The sequence below is a fragment of the Mirounga leonina genome, unplaced genomic scaffold (genome assembly GCF_011800145.1).
Source record: "Mirounga leonina isolate KUSES-001 unplaced genomic scaffold, KU_Mleo_1.0 Mir_204, whole genome shotgun sequence".
In the NCBI taxonomy this organism is placed as follows: domain Eukaryota; kingdom Metazoa; phylum Chordata; class Mammalia; order Carnivora; family Phocidae; genus Mirounga; species Mirounga leonina.
The window spans coordinates 2,997,298-3,016,049 of record NW_023270513.1 but is presented as its reverse complement, the minus strand read 5'-3'; the positions used below and the strand labels follow the sequence as shown (position 1 = coordinate 3,016,049).

Sequence of the window (18,752 nt, the reverse complement as noted above, 5' to 3'; positions counted from 1 at the left end):
AGGTAGGGCGGGCACGGGTGTGACGGGGGGGGGGGGGGGGGGGGGGGGGGGGAGAAGACTCTTGAGCCAGGTAAGAGAAGCAGGTGCGTAGATCTATTTTTTGTGGGTTGGTGTACTCGACCATTCCGTGGAGAGGGGGTGCCGCCTTTCCCGAGGGCGGGCTTCAAAGCTCCAGAGGCTATCTTTTCCTCCTCAACTAACGGGGCCCCGGGCGGGGGCTCAAGCTCCATCTCCAACAACTACGCTCCACTCCGCAATTTCCAGGCGGCCACTGGGCTGGGAGTCTCGCGCCGGGGGCCGGCGCTGTCTCGCGAGCCCCCTCCACGAGCCAGCCAATGGGGTTGGTTGCTGGCGCCGCCCGCCCGCCTGGTGCAGAGCGCTGGGCGCTGTGAGCGGCGCTGCCATTTAAAGGGGCCGCGACCCCTGTCCCGGCTGCTAGGGAGGGAGGTGGAGAAGGAGCGCGGGGCCGTCGCTGTCTGCAGTTCTAGGCTTGTAGCCGTTACACTAACCCTGCCGCAGGTAGGGGTCGGGCCTGATCAAGCCGAACCGAACCTGCAGGCGGGATCTCGCAGTAGCCAGGAGGGGGGGGGGGGTCTAAGGAGAGATCGTAGCTCCAAAATGTCTTCCTGTAAATGCCTGAGGTGGGGGGTGGGCAACAGGAGAAGGAGGACTAGGGGAGCAATAGGAAGGGGGGACGGGGCTGAGGAAGTGGGCGACCCTGAAAGGTAACTGGGGGGAGGGGTTAGGAAGGGCAGTTTGTGGGGGCGAAGGAAGGGCTGAGGGAGGACCTTGCAACGCGGGGAGGGGGGGTGGGGCCAGACAGGGTGGGTAAAGACTGGGGAGCTGGGGGGCTCCAGGAGATAGGGGAGGGGATAGGAACTGAGACCGCGGGGGTGGGAAAGGCTCTTGGTGGCAACGGCCCTAGGAGACTCTGAGGGGGCGTTCAGCCCGAGTTGGGGGGGAGTGAAAGGTAAGGGGGGAGGGGAACTGGGAGTTGCAGTGGGGTGGCGGGGGCAGGCGGGAGGGTGGAACGACGGACTGCCTGGCGAGTGTGGGCACAGGGCCAGGGCGGGGAACGCCTCTCCCCACAGGGGGCGCTGTATTGGGGGGGGGGGAAGTGGTCATTCGGACCAAAGCCGGTGGAAATGCTTGTCGGTTGTGGTGGGGGCTGTTCAAGAGAAATCCAAGTGGATGATGGGGTGTGTCCCAGAACCTATATAAGAAGGAATTCTGGCGAAGACCACCTCTTCTGCCCCCTCTTCTACCCCTAATCTACAGCCCATATCCAGTCATCCTCATGGACCCCAGTGATTTCCCCAGTCCGTTTGACCCATTGACCCTGCCAGAGAAGCCCCTGGCTGGAGACCTTCCAGTAGACATGGAATTTGGAGAGGACCTACTGGAATCCCAGACTGCCCCAACTCGAGGATGGGCACCCCCTGGCCCTTCTCCATCCTCAGGAGCCCTGGACCTGCTTGATACCCCTGCTGGCCTGGAAAAAGACCCTGGAGTCCTGGATGGAGCCACTGAGCTGCTGGGGCTGGGGGGGCTGCTCTATAAAGCCCCCTCCCCCCCAGAGGTGGACCATGGTCCTGAGGGGACCCTTGCATGGGATGCAGGAGATCAGACCCTAGAGCCTGGACCAGGGGGCCAGACCCCTGAGGTGGTACCACCTGAGCCAGGGGCTGGGGCAAATCCCTCTTCACCGGAGGGGCTACTAGAGCCGTTGGCTCCAGATTCACCGATAACACTGCAGTCCCCCCATATTGAAGAGGAGGAGACCACCAACATAGCTACAGGGAGAAGGGGCTCCCCTGGGCAGGAGGAGGAGCTTCCCCAAGGGCAGCCACAGAGCCCAAATGGTCCCCCCAGCCCTTCAGTGGGAGAGACTCTGGGGGATGGAATCAACAGTTCTCAGACCAAACCTGGGGGCCCTAGCCCTCCTGCACACCCTTCCTTGCCAGGTAGGTTGCCTAATCAGCTGGAGAGTTCAGGATGGCGAGAGGGTAGGGGTAAGGAGGGGTGGTTGTGTGTTTGGGGAAGACGTAGGGGAGGAGGAGGAGGAGGAGGGGGGTGGAGAGATGAGAGTAGGGAGATGTATAGAGAAGGAGTTGGGAGTTTGGAAGGGAGGAGTTGGGGGGTGTGGCGAAGATGAAGGAAAGTAGGGGTAGGGAGGCAGCTCAGTGGCTGTGGGAGAGGAATAGGGGTGAGGTTTCAGGGGATGGGTTGGGAAGAGTGGATTTGTTGGGGGAGGTTCCCTTTTTCTTACCCCAGTAGGCTGTTGGTGCCCGGGTCCTTCCTTCAGAATTTGGAGAGGACGCCGGGCTTCTTGGTGCTAAGATCTTTCCAGCTATTTTGTTCCAGAAGGGAGCGGGGTTTCTGGGTTTGGTGAATGATAACTGGGTCCTGAAGCCACTAACAGCATAGTGATTTCGGGGGAATGGTAGAAATGCAGGGCCTGGAATTGTGTCTCTGATAGGGGAGGGACAGCCTGGGCTTGAGAGGCTCTCCTTTCTCCCCTGTTCTGCCTCTCCCAGCTTGTGCCCAGGGTCTTGGGGCTTATATAACCACCTGAGTCCAGGGGAACCTATGCACATGTTAATGCTTCCTTTTCCCGTTGCTACCTTTGGGTGGTTGCGTTTGGTTTTGTTAGTGAACTCTAAGTCCTCTGATGAAAGGCGTGTGTTACCTGCGTTTCCTTAACTCCCAAACGACTGGGACAGAAGGCTGGTGGGAAGGCTAGGGTTTTTGTTTTTTTGGTTTTTTTTTAATGGAGCATAGCTGCCCCCCTTAGTGCAGAGCTCGAGGTAACCCTGCGAGGGGCCCCAAGAAGCCACAGGCACTTGAGTTTTCCCTTTCAGTTTTGAGTAAGTCCTTCCCCAGGAATGGAGGCGGAGGTTGGGCCAGGGAGGGGGCGGTGAGGGCAAGCTCAAGATTTAGGCTGTTTTCTGCTTCCTTTGCAGGAGATGGCCTGACTGGGAAGGCGAGTGAGAAGCCGCCTGAGAGGGTGAGGGGGGGAGGGGATTGGAAGGAGTCTGGTTCCCCCTATAGCTCTGGGAAGGACAGACCCTTCATTTTCCCTCCCAGATGTTGTTCTGTGGAGGGTGTGTGTGTGAGGAGAGTTAGGAGGAGGGAGGGAGCTCTTGTGTCTCCTGCTTCTTAAGGAGAAAGTCCAGCCCCCTTTTTTCCCTCCTCCTAAGGGCTGGGCCAAGGGTCCCTACTCTCCCTTCCCCCTCCCATCTCTGTACCCCCCCCCCACACTAGTGCAGCAGGCCCTTTAGCCTGCCCCTGGTGTCAGCTTTCCTCCCCTCCCTGTTTCCAAGGTACAGAAGAGAAGCGAGCGCGTTAGAAGAGTAGAGCCTCCCAAACCTGAGGTTGTGGATTCCACTGAGAGCAGTGAGTAGGACTTGAGGAAGTGTGACCGAGTGGGATGTGGCGGGCCACGGATCAACCGGCTCCTGCAGCGCTGCGCCCCGCAGAGTGTGAAGTGCCTATCTCTGCTGTGGGTTGGCATGGGAACCAGGGGCAGTGGGGGAAATGGAAAACAACGGCACTGAGAATGGAGTTTCCTGTTTCAGCTGTGCCATCCCTGTCCTGAGTCTTCCCACTTGGAGCCCTCCCGCGCCCTCCCTAGGAGATTATGGAGTGACTAAGGGGGAGTGACACCAGTGGCTTAAGACACCAGTGTATTGGGGGTGGGGGTGGAAAGGCAGGAACCAGGGGGAAGGGGACCCCCCCTTGCCTCCGGGGGGATCCAGTATCTGCTGAGCTCCCTGTGCGGTCAGAGGATGGCTGGAGACTAGGTCCGGTCCGGTAGCCTCTGCTCACTGCCCCTCTCCCCACGTCCTCAGTTCCAGTGTCAGATGAAGATTCTGATGCCATGGTAGATGACCCCAATGATGAGGACTTTGTGCCATTCCGGCCCCGGCGGTCCCCTCGCATGTCCCTCCGCTCGAGCGTGGCCCAAAGGGCCGGGCGCTCTGCGGTCGGCGCCAAGATGACCTGTGCGCATTGCCGGACGCCACTGCAGAAGGGGCAGACTGCCTACCAGCGCAAGGGGCTGCCCCAGCTCTTCTGCTCTTCGTCCTGTCTCACCACTTTCTCTAAGAAGCCTTCGGGCAAAAAGACCTGTACCTTCTGCAAGAAGTACGTGAAGGTTCCCCAGGTGCGGGGAGGGCAGGGAGCAGGCCGGGAATAATGGCTGAGACAGGGACTATGTTGGCAAGAACTTAACGGAGCGGAACTGGGAGCGAGGCAGGTGAGGGAGGGGGCCCGAGGAGCGTAAGAGTAGTCGGGGGCCCGTGGTCACGGGTCCCCGAGGAGAGGGGGTGGGAGCTGGCGAAAGGAGAGGGTAGTGCTGAGTGAATATCCAAACCCGTTCCCCCACCCCACCCCCCTCCAGGGAGATCTGGAACACCAAGGACTCGGTTGTGGCCCAGACTGGTTCAGGAGGCTCCTTCCATGAGTTCTGCACGTCCGTGTGTCTCTCCCTGTACGAGGCCCAGCAGCAGCGCCCAATCCCCCAGTCCGGGGATCCCGCCGATGCCACTCGCTGCAGCATATGCCAGAAGACCGGAGAGGTGAGGAAGCTCGATGGGGGCCAGATTTGCAGAGCCTGGCCAGCCCAGAGCTGCCCCTGTGCTCCTGGGGCTGCAGGGGCCAGGCCCTGTGGAGGAGGGGAGTGGGGAAGGAGAGGCAGCCATCGTGAGGGAGCGTATTCAAGGATAGAGCTTCTCCAGGATGTACGCAGCCGGCCTTCCTTGCCTCCCAGGACCTCACCATCGAGTCGGCAGCCCGATGTGCAGGTTGGGGGGTCCCTGGGCCCACTGTCCGCTGTGAAGGTCTAGGGTGAGGCGGGGCGGGCTGTCCTTGCTCCGGGGTGGGTGGTGGTGCCCAGGCCGTGGCTCAGGGTGTGCGTGTGTGTACACGGCAGGTCCTGCACGAGGTCAGCAACGGCAGCGTGGTGCACCGGCTCTGCAGTGATTCCTGCTTCTCCAAATTCCGGGCCAACAAGGGACTGAAAACCAACTGTTGTGACCAGTGCGGGGCTTACATCTACACCAAGACCGGGAGCCCCGGCCCTGAGCTCCTCTTCCACGAGGGCCAACAAAAGCGGTTCTGCAACACAACCTGCTTGGGGGCGTACAAGAAGGTGGGGCCGAGGGAGTAGTGCACTAGAGGGCTGTGGAAGGGGGTTGCGGTTCCTGGGTGACGAATAAAGGTGCCTGACGGGGTCGAGGGTTGGGAGGAATAAAGCGAATAAAGGGGGTTTCAATTGTATCTGTTATGTTTTATTTTTGAAGCTGGCTGGCGGATACACAGGTCTTTGTTATATCATCATCTATACTTTTTTTGTATGCCTGAAACCTTTCATGTTTTAAAAAATTTAACAAATAAAAGTGAAGGGACAAATCCAGCCTCAGCCTCTCCTTCCCCATCCTCACAGAAAAACACACGTGTGTACCCCTGTGTCTGGTGCAAGACCCTGTGTAAGAACTTTGAGATGCTATCACATGTGGATCGTAATGGCAAGACCAGCTTGTTCTGTTCCCTGTGCTGTACCACCTCTTACAAAGTGAAGCAGGCAGGGCTCACTGGTAGGTGCAAAGCCCTCTTCTCTGAGACCCCTGCTGGCCTTCCTTCTACCTCCCGTACTCCCCTCTTCTAAAGTAATCCCTGCCGCCCGACCTCAGCCCCGGCTACATCTTTCCATCTTCCCGTGGGTTTCCTGTTCCGTTTCTGCACTGCCTTACACCTTCTCTGTGCTCTCTCTCTCTCTCTCTCTCTCTCTCTCTCTCTCTCCGTCTCTCTCTCGGTCTCTCTCTCGGTCTCTCTCGGTCTCTTTCTCTCTCTCTCTCCCTTTCTCTCTGTGCCCCAGGCCCTCCCCGACCCTGCAGCTTCTGCCGCCGCAGCCTCTCTGACCCCTGTTACTACAACAAGGTTGATCGCACAGTCTACCAATTCTGCAGCCCCAGCTGCTGGACCAAGTTCCAGGTACTCCAAACCCTGGACCAGGGATTAAAGAAGGGTGTGGTGACAGAGAGAGGGTACGAGAGTTGGGGTAGGTAGGCCCCGGGCCCCCGAGCCAAGAACGAGCCCTACTCCCCCCGCCCCCCACCACTGCCGCCGCCACGCACCTCCCTTACTTGTCTTCCTTCCCTTCAGCGCACAAGCCCTGAGGGGGGCATTCACCTGAGCTGTCACTACTGCCACAGCCTCTTCAGTGGCAAGCCTGAGGTCTTGGACTGGCAGGTAAGACCCCCGCCCCCCCCCCCCCCCCCGCCGCCCTGTCACAGGGCCACAGCCGGATGTCACAGCTCTGTCCTCGCCCGCCCTGTGCCCTCATCTCAGGACCAGGTGTTCCAGTTCTGCTGCCGGGACTGCTGTGAGGACTTCAAGCGGCTTCGCGGGGTGGTGTCCCAGTGCGAGCACTGCCGGCAGGAGAAGCTCCTGCACGAGAAACTTCGATTCAGCGGGGTGGAGAAGAGCTTCTGCAGCGAAGGTAAGGAGGCGGCAAAGGGGCAGGAGGCCCTGTACCTTGCAGCCTGAGGGGCCGGCAGGGAAGGGAGGAGGACTCACAGTGGGGCCTGTGGGCCGAGGGCCTCTGGCTCCTCCCCTCCGTGCATCCGTGCATCTGTCCATCCGTGCATCTGTCCATCCGTGCACCTGTGCATCTGTCCATCCGTGCATCCGTGCATCGGTGCACCCGTGCATCCGTGCATCCGTGCGTCTGTCCATCCGTGCACCCGTGCATCCGTGCATCTGTCCATCCGTGCATCTGTCCATCCGTGCATCCGTGCACCCGTGCATCTGTCCATCCGTGCATCCGTGCGTCTGTCCATCTGTGCACCCGTGCACCCGTGCATCTGTCCATCCGTGCATCTGTCCATCCGCGCACCCGTGCACCCGTGCATCCGTGCATCCCAAGGCTTCAGGCCCCAGAGGCTGTTGGGGCTTTTACTCAGACCCCCTTGGAAAGGTCGGCTCTCGCCGCCCCCCGTGGCCATGTCTGTGTCCCTGGACTCTTCCCTCTTGCCCTGTCCGCAGGATGTGTGCTGCTGTACAAACAGGACTTCACCAAGAAGCTGGGGTTGTGCTGTATCACTTGTACGTACTGCTCCCAGACCTGCCAGCGTGGGGTCACCGAGCAGCTGGACGGAAGCACCTGGGACTTCTGCAGCGAGGACTGCAAGAGCAAGTACCTGCTGTGGTACTGCAAGGTGAGGGGCACAGCGCATCCGAGAGGGGGAGGGGAGGGGCGGTCTCCAGGGAGGGGGGCAGCACGGAGGGCTTCTCCCATTTTTAGGGAGGCGGGGCTGACCATCCTGTGGACACCCTCAGGCTGCGCGGTGCCACGCCTGTAAGCGCCAGGGGAAGCTGCTGGAGACCATCCACTGGCGCGGGCAGATCCGTCATTTCTGCAACCAGCAGTGTCTACTGCGCTTTTATAGCCAGCAGAACCAACCCAATCTGGATACCCAGAGTGGGCCTGAGAGCCTCCTGAACAGTGAGTCCCGGGCCGGGGGTTCGGGGGGGGGCTATTCCGTTAGAACCGGCTCGGACTCTTCTCACCCTGGGCCCAGCCCCTCTCTTCTCCCGCTCTGGCCTTCACCTCATCCTCAGCCAGAGCTCCTGGCGCCGTGTTCCCTTGCAGCCTCTGGACCGTGCAGGTACTAGGGGGAGCCTTGTTTAAAGGTTCTCAGAGTTTGAGTCTCCTGCGTCAGTATCGAGGACATGTTTTTAGGGAATAGGCACCTACCCAGGTGGGATGGGGCCTGTGGGGGCTGTGGTTAGCATTCTTTTCTTTTTTAATTAATTAATTAATTTATTTGATTGAGAGAGAGCGCACACAAGCAGAGGTGAGGGACAAAGGGAGAGGGAGAAGCAGACGCCCCACTGAGCAGGGAGCCCGATGCGGGACTTGATCCCAGGACCCTGAGACCACGACCCGAGCTAAAGCAGATGCTTAACTGACTGAGCCACCAGGTGCCCCTGTGTTTAGTTTTCTGAGAGAAGGAAGTGTCAGCATAAGCCCTACCTTTAGTGAGACTGAAGACTATTGTTTCTAGAATGTTACCTTAGTCCCCCCACTGCTTCAGGGGTCCCAGGCTTCTGAGGGCCATCTGCATGGAAGGTCTCAAAGTGTGGGTTCCCCAAGAAGTTTTGATCTTCTTGGCAGCTGGGAGCAAAGAATCTTCTTGGCCCCTGTCACTGGGGCCTAGAGAAGACTAGATCTGGGGTGGCGAGGAGGGGATAGTCTAGATATCCCATTTGCATTTAGCGCACCTCTTAACGGAGCTCTCCCGGGACAGGGACAAGGAAAACGGAAGAGCAGGTTCCTCAGATGAGAGCATTCACTTGTTTTGATCTCTAGGTCAGTCTCCTGAGTCAAAGCCCCAGACACCGTCTCAAACCAAAGTGGAGAACAGCAATACAGCAAAGACCCCAGAGGAAAATGGGAATCTGGGCAAGGTCAGGGCCGAAGCCAAGGGGGTGGATGGCCTCAGAAGGGGGTCTGGTAAGTTGGCGGCACTAACGTTCCTTTGTCTCTGCAGATCCCTGCAAAGACCCGATCGGCTCCCACTGCTTCCACCCCTCCTCCACCCCCACCGCCCCCAGCAACACCCCGCAAAAACAAAGCTGCCATGTGTAAACCACTGATGCAGAATCGGGGGGTCTCCTGTAAGGTGGAGATGAAGTCCAAAGGGAGCCAAACAGGTGAGCCAGGGTACCTAGACATCCCAGCCCTGTGCTTGGGAGCCGGACCAGGGGGTTTTTTTAGGCGGCTGAGGTATCATGCGTCTGGTGGTTCTGGAACCATAGAGTTGTCTCTCAGCCTTTGGTGCAAGCGCCGGTTTGTGACACCGAGCGTGCGTTAGAGCCTTCGGTGGTGACGAGCGAGCGGCCCCGGCCCCGGGCAGGATGTGACCAATCGAGCGGGGGCTCTGAGAAGACCCCTTTCTTGTTGGCAGAAGAATGGAAGCCACAGGTGATCGTGCTGCCCATCCCAGTGCCCATCTTTGTGCCAGTGCCTATGCATCTGTACTGCCAGAAAGTTCCGGTGCCTTTCTCCATGCCCATCCCGGTGAGTTTCCCAGCCCTTCCTGCTGCGGCCTCCTCTACCCTCTCAGCACTGAGACCCCCTGCCCGCCCCCTGCCTCCCTCCCACCAGCCGTCCCTCTTCCTTGCTGCTGCGCTTCTTGGTGTCTAGCTGGGATTTGTGCCTCTAGGTGCCTGTGCCCATGTTCCTGCCCACCACCTTGGAGAGCACAGACAAGATTGTGGAGACCATTGAGGAGCTGAAGGTGAAGATCCCTTCCAACCCCTTGGAGGCCGACATCCTGGCTATGGCAGAAATGATTGCAGAGGCTGAGGAGTTAGACAAGGCCTCATCTGACCTTTGTGGTATGCCACGGACAGCGGTGTTGAGGGACACAGGGTGCGACCCGTCTGTCTCGGCCTCAGGGGGCGGAGTGTGGTGATCTTGGTGCCTCAGCAGGACTGGGGCGTAGTTGGGGCCGGCCCCTGAGGGCCCGTGAGGGCGCTAGGCAGGAGCTGCAGTGACCAAGCCCCCTTCTCTGCCTCCCAGATCTTGTGAGCAACCAGAGTGCAGAGGGGCTTCTGGAAGACTGTGACCTGTTCGGGCCAGCAAGAGATGACGTCCTGGCCATGGCCGTCAAGATGGCCAATGTCCTGGATGAGCCCGGGCAAGATTTGGAGGCCGACTTCCCCAAGAGTGAGTAGGATGTGGAGCGTTTCCAGGGAGTACAGAAGCCTCTGTGCCATCGGGAGGAGTGACCCTCGTGACCTGAGCATGCCCTAACCAGTGCTCCTTGTGACCCTATGACAGAAGGCTCACGCAGGGACCAGTCCCAGAGATACTGGGACAGGCACGCTATTTTACAGTTGTGTCTTGCTTGTTTTTTCCAATCGTGGCAAAACACATGACCTGAGACTTACCATCTTACCCACGTTTAAGTACGCAGTTCCGTAGTGTTAAGAACATTTGCATCATTGTGAGTTTTGGTGTCTGTGTGCCTCTGAGTGTGTTCCTGTTCCTGGTATAGCTTTGCTGGTTCCTGTTGAGCACGGTGAAGCTTTGTGGGAGGCTCATCTCTGGGCAAGTGGGCAAATAGGAGGGGAAGGGTGGGAGCACTACCGGGTTGAGATCTTAAAACCTTGATTTCTTCTTCTTTCCACTCTTAACAGATCCTTTGGACATTAACCCCAGTGTAGACTTCCTCTTTGATTGCGGCCTGGTAGGGCCCGAGGACGTGTCTGCTGAACAAGACCTTCCCCGCACCATGAGGAAGGTGAGGGCTGGGGTGTTGAATCCACAGCAGAGGGAGGGGGCCCAAAGAACTCGGGGGAGGGTCTCGTAGCCAAGCCAGCAGCCTTAGTGTGACTTTCCTGCCCTCTTTTCTCTACCATTGTGAGTACCAAGAAACAGCCAAATTTCTCTCTCCCTGGTTCACGAGGTCATCAGGGCTATTTCTGGGGCTCTGTGCTCTGGAAGCTTGCCGTGTTCTGATGTCAGTCCCCTCGTTCCGCGGTGGTCAGCACTATCCCAACTAGCTTCCGTGGTGCCCCTGGCCTTGCCCCAGCCACGTCTCTCCTTTCTCTCCCCCTCCAGGGTCAAAAGCGGCTGGTGCTTTCCGAGAGCTGTTCCCGGGACTCCATGAGCAGCCAGCCTAGCTGTACTGGGCTTAACTATTCGTATGGTGTCAATGCTTGGAAGTGCTGGGTGCAGTCAAAATATGCCAATGGAGAAACGAGCAAGGGGGATGAGCTGCGTTTTGGCCGTAAGTTGGGGGGGGGCGGGGAGGAAGGTACCCTATGGGGAAGAGAGTGGGGAGAGGGAGAGGAGGAGGAAGAGGGCCAGGGCTGTGATTCAGCTGAGGACGTGAGGGTGTCTAGGAGTGATAAGGCTGTGATCACTGAAGGGTGTCCTGTGAAGATGGGGAAGGGCTGCCTAGGTTTCATGGCTGAGGGCTTTTTTTTTTTTTGCAATGGGTGGGTTTGTTCTGGAGCTGGATGCGACTGAGGGATGGAGGGATTAACGATGGACTGAAATGAAATTCTCCATGTGGAGCATTCTTAATCCCATCCACCTCTACTGCATATCCCTGCAGCCAAACCGATGCGCATCAAAGAGGATATCCTGGCCTGCTCGGCTGCCGAACTCAACTATGGCCTGGCCCAGTTTGTGAGAGAAATCACTCGACCCAACGGGGAACGATACGAACCCGACAGTATCTACTACCTGTGTCTTGGCATCCAACAGGTACCCCTTGCACGCTGCCTCACTTGCCATCACCCTCGACAGAGCAGGCAGGGTCCCACCAGAAATGGCCCCGTCCCACTCCCTGTTCCTCACCCTGTCTCCTACCCTGAGCAGGTCTCCTCGGTGATCCTCAGACCCGTTCTAGGAAGGATGGGTGGAGCTGGGTTCCTTGAGTGGTGGGGGGATGGTAAGTTCCCACTGGGAGAGGTCGGCCGTGCATTATGTGACGAGACCTCAGAGTGGTGGGCATCGCTGGGGAAGAGCACCCTGGGTCACACAACCCAGCAGCTGTTTCCCACTGCCTTCTCATTACCAAGGTCGCCATGCCTGAGGCCTTTGGCATCGTGTCTTTCCTCTAGAACCTAGAGTCTAGCTTTTTAATGTGCGTTTGGTTTTCTTTCTTCAGTACTTGCTAGAAAATAACCGAATGGTGAACATCTTCACGGACCTTTACTATCTGACTTTCGTTCAAGAACTCAACAAGTCTCTGAGTACCTGGCAGCCCACGCTCCTCCCCAACAGTAAGGGACAGGGACTTAGCAATCCCTCTGTCCTTTCCTCCAGTCTTTAAATACGCCGTTCCAAGAGTCCTGGGCTCTTTGGTCTGCCACTCTTCACAAAGGCTCAGAGGGCAAGAGTTATGGACCTGGGGGCCTCAGAGTTCAGAGCTAGAAGAGCCAGGGCCCCCCGTCCTTGAACCTGACTTAGGTCTGACGAGCTATCTCTGGGTCTGAGAAGGGTGGCGTGGGTTTAGTTGGTAAGAGTGGAAAGAAAAGAAGACATTGTGGGACTCCCCAAGGTTTACATCTGCCTGCCTGTAACTTGAGGGTGGCGAGAGACGCTCCAAATGCAGGTGGAAACCATAAAAAAAATCCAGTTCAGGGCGCCTGGGTGGCTCAATCGGTTAGGTGTCTGACTCTTTTTTTAAAGATTTTATTTACTTAATAGAGAGAGAGAGAGAGGGAGGGGAAGAGAATGGGGGAGGGGCAGAGAGAGAGAGAGAGAGAAGCAGACTCCCCGCTGAGCAGGGAGCCCACTGTGGGGCTCGATCCCAGGACCCTGGGCTCATGACCCGATGCCTAACCGGCTGAGCCACCCAGGCGCACCCCCACCCCCTAGTGTCTGACTCTTAATCTCAGCTCAGGTCTCATCTCAGGGTCGTGAGTTCAAGCCCCGCATTGGGCTCCACGCTGGGCGTACAGCCTACTTAAAAAAAAAACAAAAAAACAAAAAAAACAAAACCAACTCAATTCCACCATCTACTCTAGCAGAGTATCAGGGTTTGATCTGTAGTGGCCACTTCCCTGAACGGGGACAGTGTGGGAAATGCCTATGAGCGGGACATCTGGGGTCAGAGGCGGTCGGGTGTGGGCGGTTGATCCCCTCTGACTGGCCTCTCTCCCTTGACCGGTGCAGATACGGTGTTCTCTCGGGTGGAGGAAGAGCACCTCTGGGAGTGTAAGCAGCTGGGGGTCTACTCGCCCTTCGTCCTCCTCAACACCCTCATGTTCTTCAACACTAAGTTTTTTGGGCTACAGACAGCCGAGGAGCACATGCAGCTCTCCTTCACCAACGTGGTGCGGCAGTCCCGCAAGTGTACCACCCCTCGGGGCACCACCAAGGTGGTGAGCATCCGCTACTATGCCCCAGTCCGCCAGAGAAAAGGGCGAGGTACGAGGCTGCCCCCTCCTTTATCTTTCCCCCCCTCTGCTCGCCCCTTCGGCGCCCCGCCATCACCACCGGCTTGGCCTCCTCTCCTCTGCTTCCCTGCCCTTCCATTCCCGTGTTGGCAGAGCAGGTGCCAGCAGCCAGCCCCGCAATCTGCTGGGCAGTGGCTCTTGCATCCATAGGAGGTCACTCGGCTGCCTGTGTCTGACTTTGCTCATTTCAAGGCAATTTCCTTTTCTTAGGTGGGGGCGGACAGGTAGGAAGCCCGTTGGGTGTGTTTGGCTGTGGGGGAAAGTTGACGGCGTGGCTGAGAGGCTTTCCCTGGCTCTTTGCTATTGGGTGTGACAGAAGCCACACCTTGGTTTCCACTCTGGCCCTGGAGTCCTGTCCCATCTGAGTGCAGTTCCCGAGGTCGCTGTTCTGGACCCGAGCCTCCCCCTGGACTCCTGTCCCCAGAGCCGGGACCATGGCTGTTTCTCTGTCCCGGAAGGCCAGCCCAGCCTTGCAGAGTCGGGCCTGTTCTGTGAGCATGTGTGCATCATTTCTGAGATTACTTCTTTAGGAAATCAATTTGGGGGAGATTATAAAGAGAGGCTTTGGCGGTGAGAACTAGGGAGGCCTGCAGAGTGACCCCCCCCCCACCAACAGGACGTTTGCTTGGTGTGGGGAGACTGACCGACTCTTCTTCTGCCTTTATTTCTCTATGAGACTGTATTTGGCGTCCTGAGGCCTTCTGTGCCCTGGACCGTGCTCTTGGAGGTGGTTCATCCCCACTGTGCTTTTTAATGACTGAGTCATTTGCATCCTCCGCAGACACGGGGCCCGGGAAACGGAAGAGAGAAGACGAAGCCCCTATCTTAGAGCAGCGTGAGAACCGCATGAATCCCCTCCGCTGCCCAGTCAAGTTCTATGAGTTCTATCTCTCCAAATGGTGAGTTGGAGGGTTTGCAGGAATGACATTAGCATGGAGACCCCAGGGGTCTACTTCGCCCTGGTACTGACCTCTGTCCTTCCCCCCCTTCCACCCACCCCACCCCGCTCCCCACCGTCGCAGTCCCGAAAGCCTCCGGACTCGCAACGATGTCTTCTACCTGCAACCTGAGCGGTCCTGCATCGCAGAGTCCCCTCTCTGGTATTCTGTCATCCCCATGGACCGTAGCATGTTGGAGAGTATGCTCAATCGCATTCTGGCCGTGCGTGAGATTTACGAGGAGCTGGGTCGTCCTGGGGAGGAAGACCTGGACTGAGCCCGTGTGCTGTCCATGTCCATCTCTCACACCAATATCTGGCCTGGGGCCACGTCCCGCAGGGCGCCTGGCCCGGGAACCAATGCTACTCATTCTGAAGGGCCCTGACTGCCCTCCTCCATCCCCTGCCTTCCCTAGGAACCCCTGGCTTTTTACCTTCTTCCATTACCACTTGACGACCCCAGGGTCCCAGTCCTCTGTCCGCAGGGGCTGGGCTCCCAGTGATGGGCAAAACCCAGTGAGGCCACTTTCTTTATGCTTCAGAGTAAACCCCTTCCCTTGGGGCCGGACTCTGGATGGAGTGTTCATAGCTCTGGTGATCCTGTTGGCTTTGGGTTTCCCGACCCATCCCGCATAGGTAAAGCTCCCTGTTCCTAGGTTCGGCCAAGGGAAAAAACCCAGCTGCCTTCTCTGCCCTGCACCCACTCCCTTCTCTACCCTTCCCCGGTACCACGCTAAAGGGTCTTATACGAAAGATCTGAAAGTAATGAGGGGACCATCTACCTACAACACGGAGCTTAGATGCTCCTCCCCTCCCATGAGATAACTGGTGGTTGGAACCCCCTCGCCACTGTATTCCCCCTCCCCATCCCTGCAAGCACCGACCCCTGGTGCTGCACCTTTAAAAACTCCCAAACGCTTTCTTTCCCTCAAAGGCAGAGAATGACTCTAAGTATGGGGAGCTGACTCCTGTCCCCTTGGTTTACGTGTTTGTTTCTCTCTGCCATCTTAGGTTGGCATGAGCCATGGTGTCAACATGCTTAGCCCCCTTCTGTAACTGCCTCCCTTTAGTTCAATGGACAGAATTTCCCAAGGCAAAAAACTACCTTCTGACTTGAACTGGGGCTGGGTTCCCCATTCTTGTTCTCCCCCCATCATAAGAGCCAGGCCAAGCCTGTGGGGGCCCTGGGTCATGCAGGATGGGCTCTGTGGTCAAAGGATAGGTGAGGAGCTGTGGGCAGGGGTCCCGCCCCCACTGCCGACATCTCCCTTTCCCATCTTGCCTTTGTAGTTCCAGAAAGCTATTAGTGTCCAGCAAAGGGGGTTACCCAGTTCTTTCCCTGTTGGCTTTGCTGTTCCCCAGCCTCCTTTTTGTGTTTTTATAACTGTCACCAGTTTAGCCACTGTTTAAATTGTATATATTGTTCTGAGGCGCCTGGCCTGTCCCTTCAGTGAGCCATGCCCACCCTTGTGTTGTAGTGAGAAGCTGTTGTCACGACTAACCTTCTGTCTCTGGAATTGTTTGTTTCAAATAAAGAATTAAAATTGTCTTTTGCCTTCTCTGGGGGAAGGAGAGTGGTGTTTGGAGCAGTGAGGGATATAGAGGACTGATGTTGGGCTCTCAGGGGGTAAAGCTCTCAAGGCTAAAAATCATCTTTACCCACCTCAATGAAGGAATCCACTAGGAATACGGTCCTCTTTGTAACAGGTTTCCAAATACTTAAGGGGGAAAAAAATCAATTCAACAGCTATCCGTTAAGGACCTCCTATGTTAAGGACCTCAGATTACATGCTTCAGAGAAGACAAAGATTAATTAGACCAGGATCCTATCCCCAGCAGGCTCCCAGGCTACAAGGGGAGACAGACCGGTGCACAGTCCTAAGACAGGCAGAATGAAATAAATACATCCAGTACTATGGGAGAGCAGAGGAATAAGGAACTCATTTCCAGTTTATGGGGAGGTGTGTGTGCTGAGTTCACCGAGGGCGGTGGCATTTGACCTGGGCCTCAGTAACTGGGAGGAGTTGGGGGCCCCCGACCCAATCAAAGCCACAGGGAAGGGAAGTGCGAGGCTGAGGTTTTCCAGCCAGGGAATGACAGAATGCAATCTGTTGCTTTAGGGAGGAGACCCCCCCCAAACAGTATAAAGGATGGGGGCGGGGGCAGGTAAAAACTGGGGCTGATAGATTCTGTGGGCCTTGGTGGGGGCCACGGGGATAAAGAAGGAAGAGGGAGGATGGATTCAGATATTTTGAAGTTAACATCTGTAGGATCTGGGAGAGAGGGAGGAAGTGAGCATGAATCCCAGGTTTCTAGCCTTGCCGATTGGAGAGTGGTGGTTCTTGGGGTTTTTTTGTTTTTGTTTTTGTTTTGTTTTGTTTTGTTTTGTTTGCCGGAGAGTAGGAGTAGGACGGGATTGGTAACAAGTTGAGGTTTTGGTCATGTTGGTTGGGTTCGAGAGTCTCCTGAAAGACCTCTGTCCTGGTTGTGCAACAGGGCGGAAAGAACACCCAAACTTGACTTTCTACTCACAGCTCTGCCACTCAAACCTTTTAGAGTCTCACCTTAAAAATGCATTCATATTCTGCCCCGACTTTCTCACAGACCCGTTGCAAAGACCACATGGGAAAATGGGCACGAAAGAGCAGTATCAGGGTGCCTGGGTGGCTTAGTCGGTTAAGCATCCCACTTGATTTCGGCTCAGATCACGATCTCGGGGGCGTAGGATTGAGCCCCGCATTGGGCTCCACGCTGGGCACGGAGCCTGTTTCCTGTTCTCTCTCCCTCTCCCTCTGCCCATTCCCCACCCTCCCCCCAAAAAGAAAAAGAGCAGTATGGATGCTAGATACTACCATACACACTAGACAGTTGGAAATGTGGGTCTGAGGCTTAGAAGAGAGATGAGGTGTTATTTTTTATTTTGGGGGCTTTATCAAGGTACACTTGACATATAACAGTATAGGGTTTTTTTTAAAGAATTTTATTTATTTGACAGAGAGGAGCGAGAGAGGGAACACAAGCAGGGGGGAGTGGGAGAGGGAGAAGCAGGCTTCCCGCTGAGCAGGGAGCCCGATGCGGGGCTCGATCCCAGGACCCCGGGATCATGACCTGAGCCGAAGGCAGACGCTTTACCAACTGAGCCACCAGGCGCCCCAGAACAGTATAGGTTTAAAGGCTATGGCTATGCTGATTGGATACACTTATATATCGCAAAATGATCACCACTGTAGTTTAGCTAACACCTCCAGTCCGTCGCAAATTACCATCTCTTTTTTGAGGGCGAGAACATTTAAGATCTACTCTCTTAGCAACTTTCAAGTGTATAATATAATGTTATTAACTAGAGTCACCATGCTGTACATTAGATCCCCAGAACTTATTCATCCTATAACTGGGAATTTTAGAGGCTTTGACCATGCCTCCTCGTTTCCCCCACCGCCAGCCCCTGGAAACCACCATTTTACTCTCGTGCAATATTTGTCTTTCTCTCTGACCTCTTTTACTTAGTGTCATGCATGAGATGTCAATTTAGAAGTCATCTGCAAAGAGCTAGCTAGCTGAAGCTCTGGGATTGGACAAGATCACTAAGGGAGAAACTGAATGAAGAGAGAAGAGGACAAAACAAAAAAATGGTACCTTGGAGAGTATCTCCAATTACCCCGTGGAAGGAACAGAGAGGAAAAGACCAGAGAAATAGAAGGAGCCCCAGTCTGCCAGATGCCAAAGGTCGAACCACCTGACGCAAAGCTGTCCTCATTCCCAGGCCAACATGAGGTCTACTAAATTTCCCTTCTCCCATCTTCACCAGGGCCTAAAGCCGTCTGGCTCTCTTCCTTCCTTTCCCTCCTGGAACAGAGAAGAGTCTGATGTCATTAGTTCAACTAGATTTCTACTCTGTGCCTAGCCTTGTGCCAGTTGTTAGGGTTATAAAGCTGAGTAAAAAGACGGAGTCTGCTCTTGAGAAGTCCCTAGTCTGATAGGGAGGGAGGACCAGGGCTGGGACTAGGGTGAGGCAATGAACATATCGAGGGAGCAAAATACAAGGGGGCCCTCACTGTCAGGGTCATGCAAGTACAGGATAGGCATTTGCAAAACCCTGAGAGTGAGCACCTCCTTAAACTTTGCACTCTAGCTGCCTCAATTGGCTTAGCCTAGTGGTGACCCTGGAGAAGTTTCATGTGTCAAGAAAATAACCAGGGTTACAATGTAACTGTTGCTCCTTCTCTCCCAGGAAATCAAGAAAACCCACAGAGGTGACCTGGGAGCTGGGTTTCCATGAAGAGTGAGCTTACTTTGTCAGGCAGAGTGGAGGTGTAGGGATCAGCGTGCACAAAAGGCGTGGAGGTATTGGGGCGCCTGGGTGGCATAGTCTGTTAAGTGTCAGATTCTTGGTTTCGGCTCAGGTCATGATCTCAGGGCTCATGAGATTGAGCCCCACATCAGGCTCCACGCTCAGCTCAGAGTCTGCTCCAGACTTTTTCTCTCTCTCCCTCTGCTCCTCCCCCCTGCACTCGTGCATGGGCGCGCGCTTGCTCTCTCTCAAAATAAATAAATAAATCTTTTTTAAAAAGGCATGGAGGTATACGAGAACACACAGTGTCTTTAGGGATGGGTGGTTGGGCCACAGAAAAGATAGAGGGCACAGTAAAAAGGGTGAGAAGTTGGGGTAGGTGTTGCTGGGAAAATGGGGATCAGGGTGTAAAAGGCATTGAATGCTGTGCCACGCCCTGCTAGGGTGACCAACCATCTTACTTTGCCTGGGACTTTCCCAGTTTTTTTCGTAATTTTTTTTAGAAGTAATCTCTAAGCCTGATGTGGGGCTCGAACTCAA

General features: G+C 56.1%; 1 protein-coding gene across 3 annotated transcripts; it reads left to right on the top strand.

Annotated features, from left to right (window-relative positions):
- Window positions 1–394: 394 nt before the first annotated feature.
- ZMYM3 (zinc finger MYM-type containing 3) lies at window positions 395–15,469 on the top strand. Of its 3 annotated transcripts, none has more exons than XM_035028717.1 (25): window positions 395–519; window positions 1,279–1,964; window positions 2,964–3,007; window positions 3,330–3,396; window positions 3,852–4,146; window positions 4,403–4,580; window positions 4,934–5,152; window positions 5,447–5,597; window positions 5,879–5,994; window positions 6,166–6,252; window positions 6,352–6,502; window positions 7,048–7,220; window positions 7,342–7,507; window positions 8,375–8,472; window positions 8,556–8,718; window positions 8,973–9,085; window positions 9,231–9,405; window positions 9,590–9,736; window positions 10,210–10,313; window positions 10,634–10,802; window positions 11,133–11,284; window positions 11,691–11,805; window positions 12,701–12,955; window positions 13,766–13,883; window positions 14,007–14,199. In XM_035028717.1, the coding sequence occupies exons 2-25, from the start codon at window positions 1,298–1,300 to the stop codon at window positions 14,197–14,199; spliced, it is 4,116 nt and encodes a 1,371-aa protein (XP_034884608.1). In that variant the 5' UTR covers window positions 395–519; window positions 1,279–1,297. The 3 variants fall into 3 exon arrangements, with proteins under 3 accessions (XP_034884608.1, XP_034884606.1, XP_034884607.1); XM_035028715.1 differs by having other exon boundaries at window positions 3,324–3,396; XM_035028716.1 differs by lacking the exon at window positions 395–519 and having other exon boundaries at window positions 1,298–1,964; window positions 3,324–3,396; window positions 14,007–15,469.
- Window positions 15,470–18,752: the final 3,283 nt, after the last annotated feature.

Bases quoted from the DNA above. Each gene is read 5' to 3' on its own strand.
- ZMYM3 (XM_035028716.1), top strand. From the start codon at position 1,298: ATGGACCCCAGTGATTTCCCCAGTCCGTTTGACCCATTGACCCTGCCA. The intron at 4,147-4,402 runs GTACGTGAAGGT...ACCCCCCTCCAG, and splicing joins ACCTGTACCTTCTGCAAGAA to GGAGATCTGGAACACCAAGG. The intron at 13,884-14,006 runs GTGAGTTGGAGG...CCACCGTCGCAG, and splicing joins GAGTTCTATCTCTCCAAATG to TCCCGAAAGCCTCCGGACTC.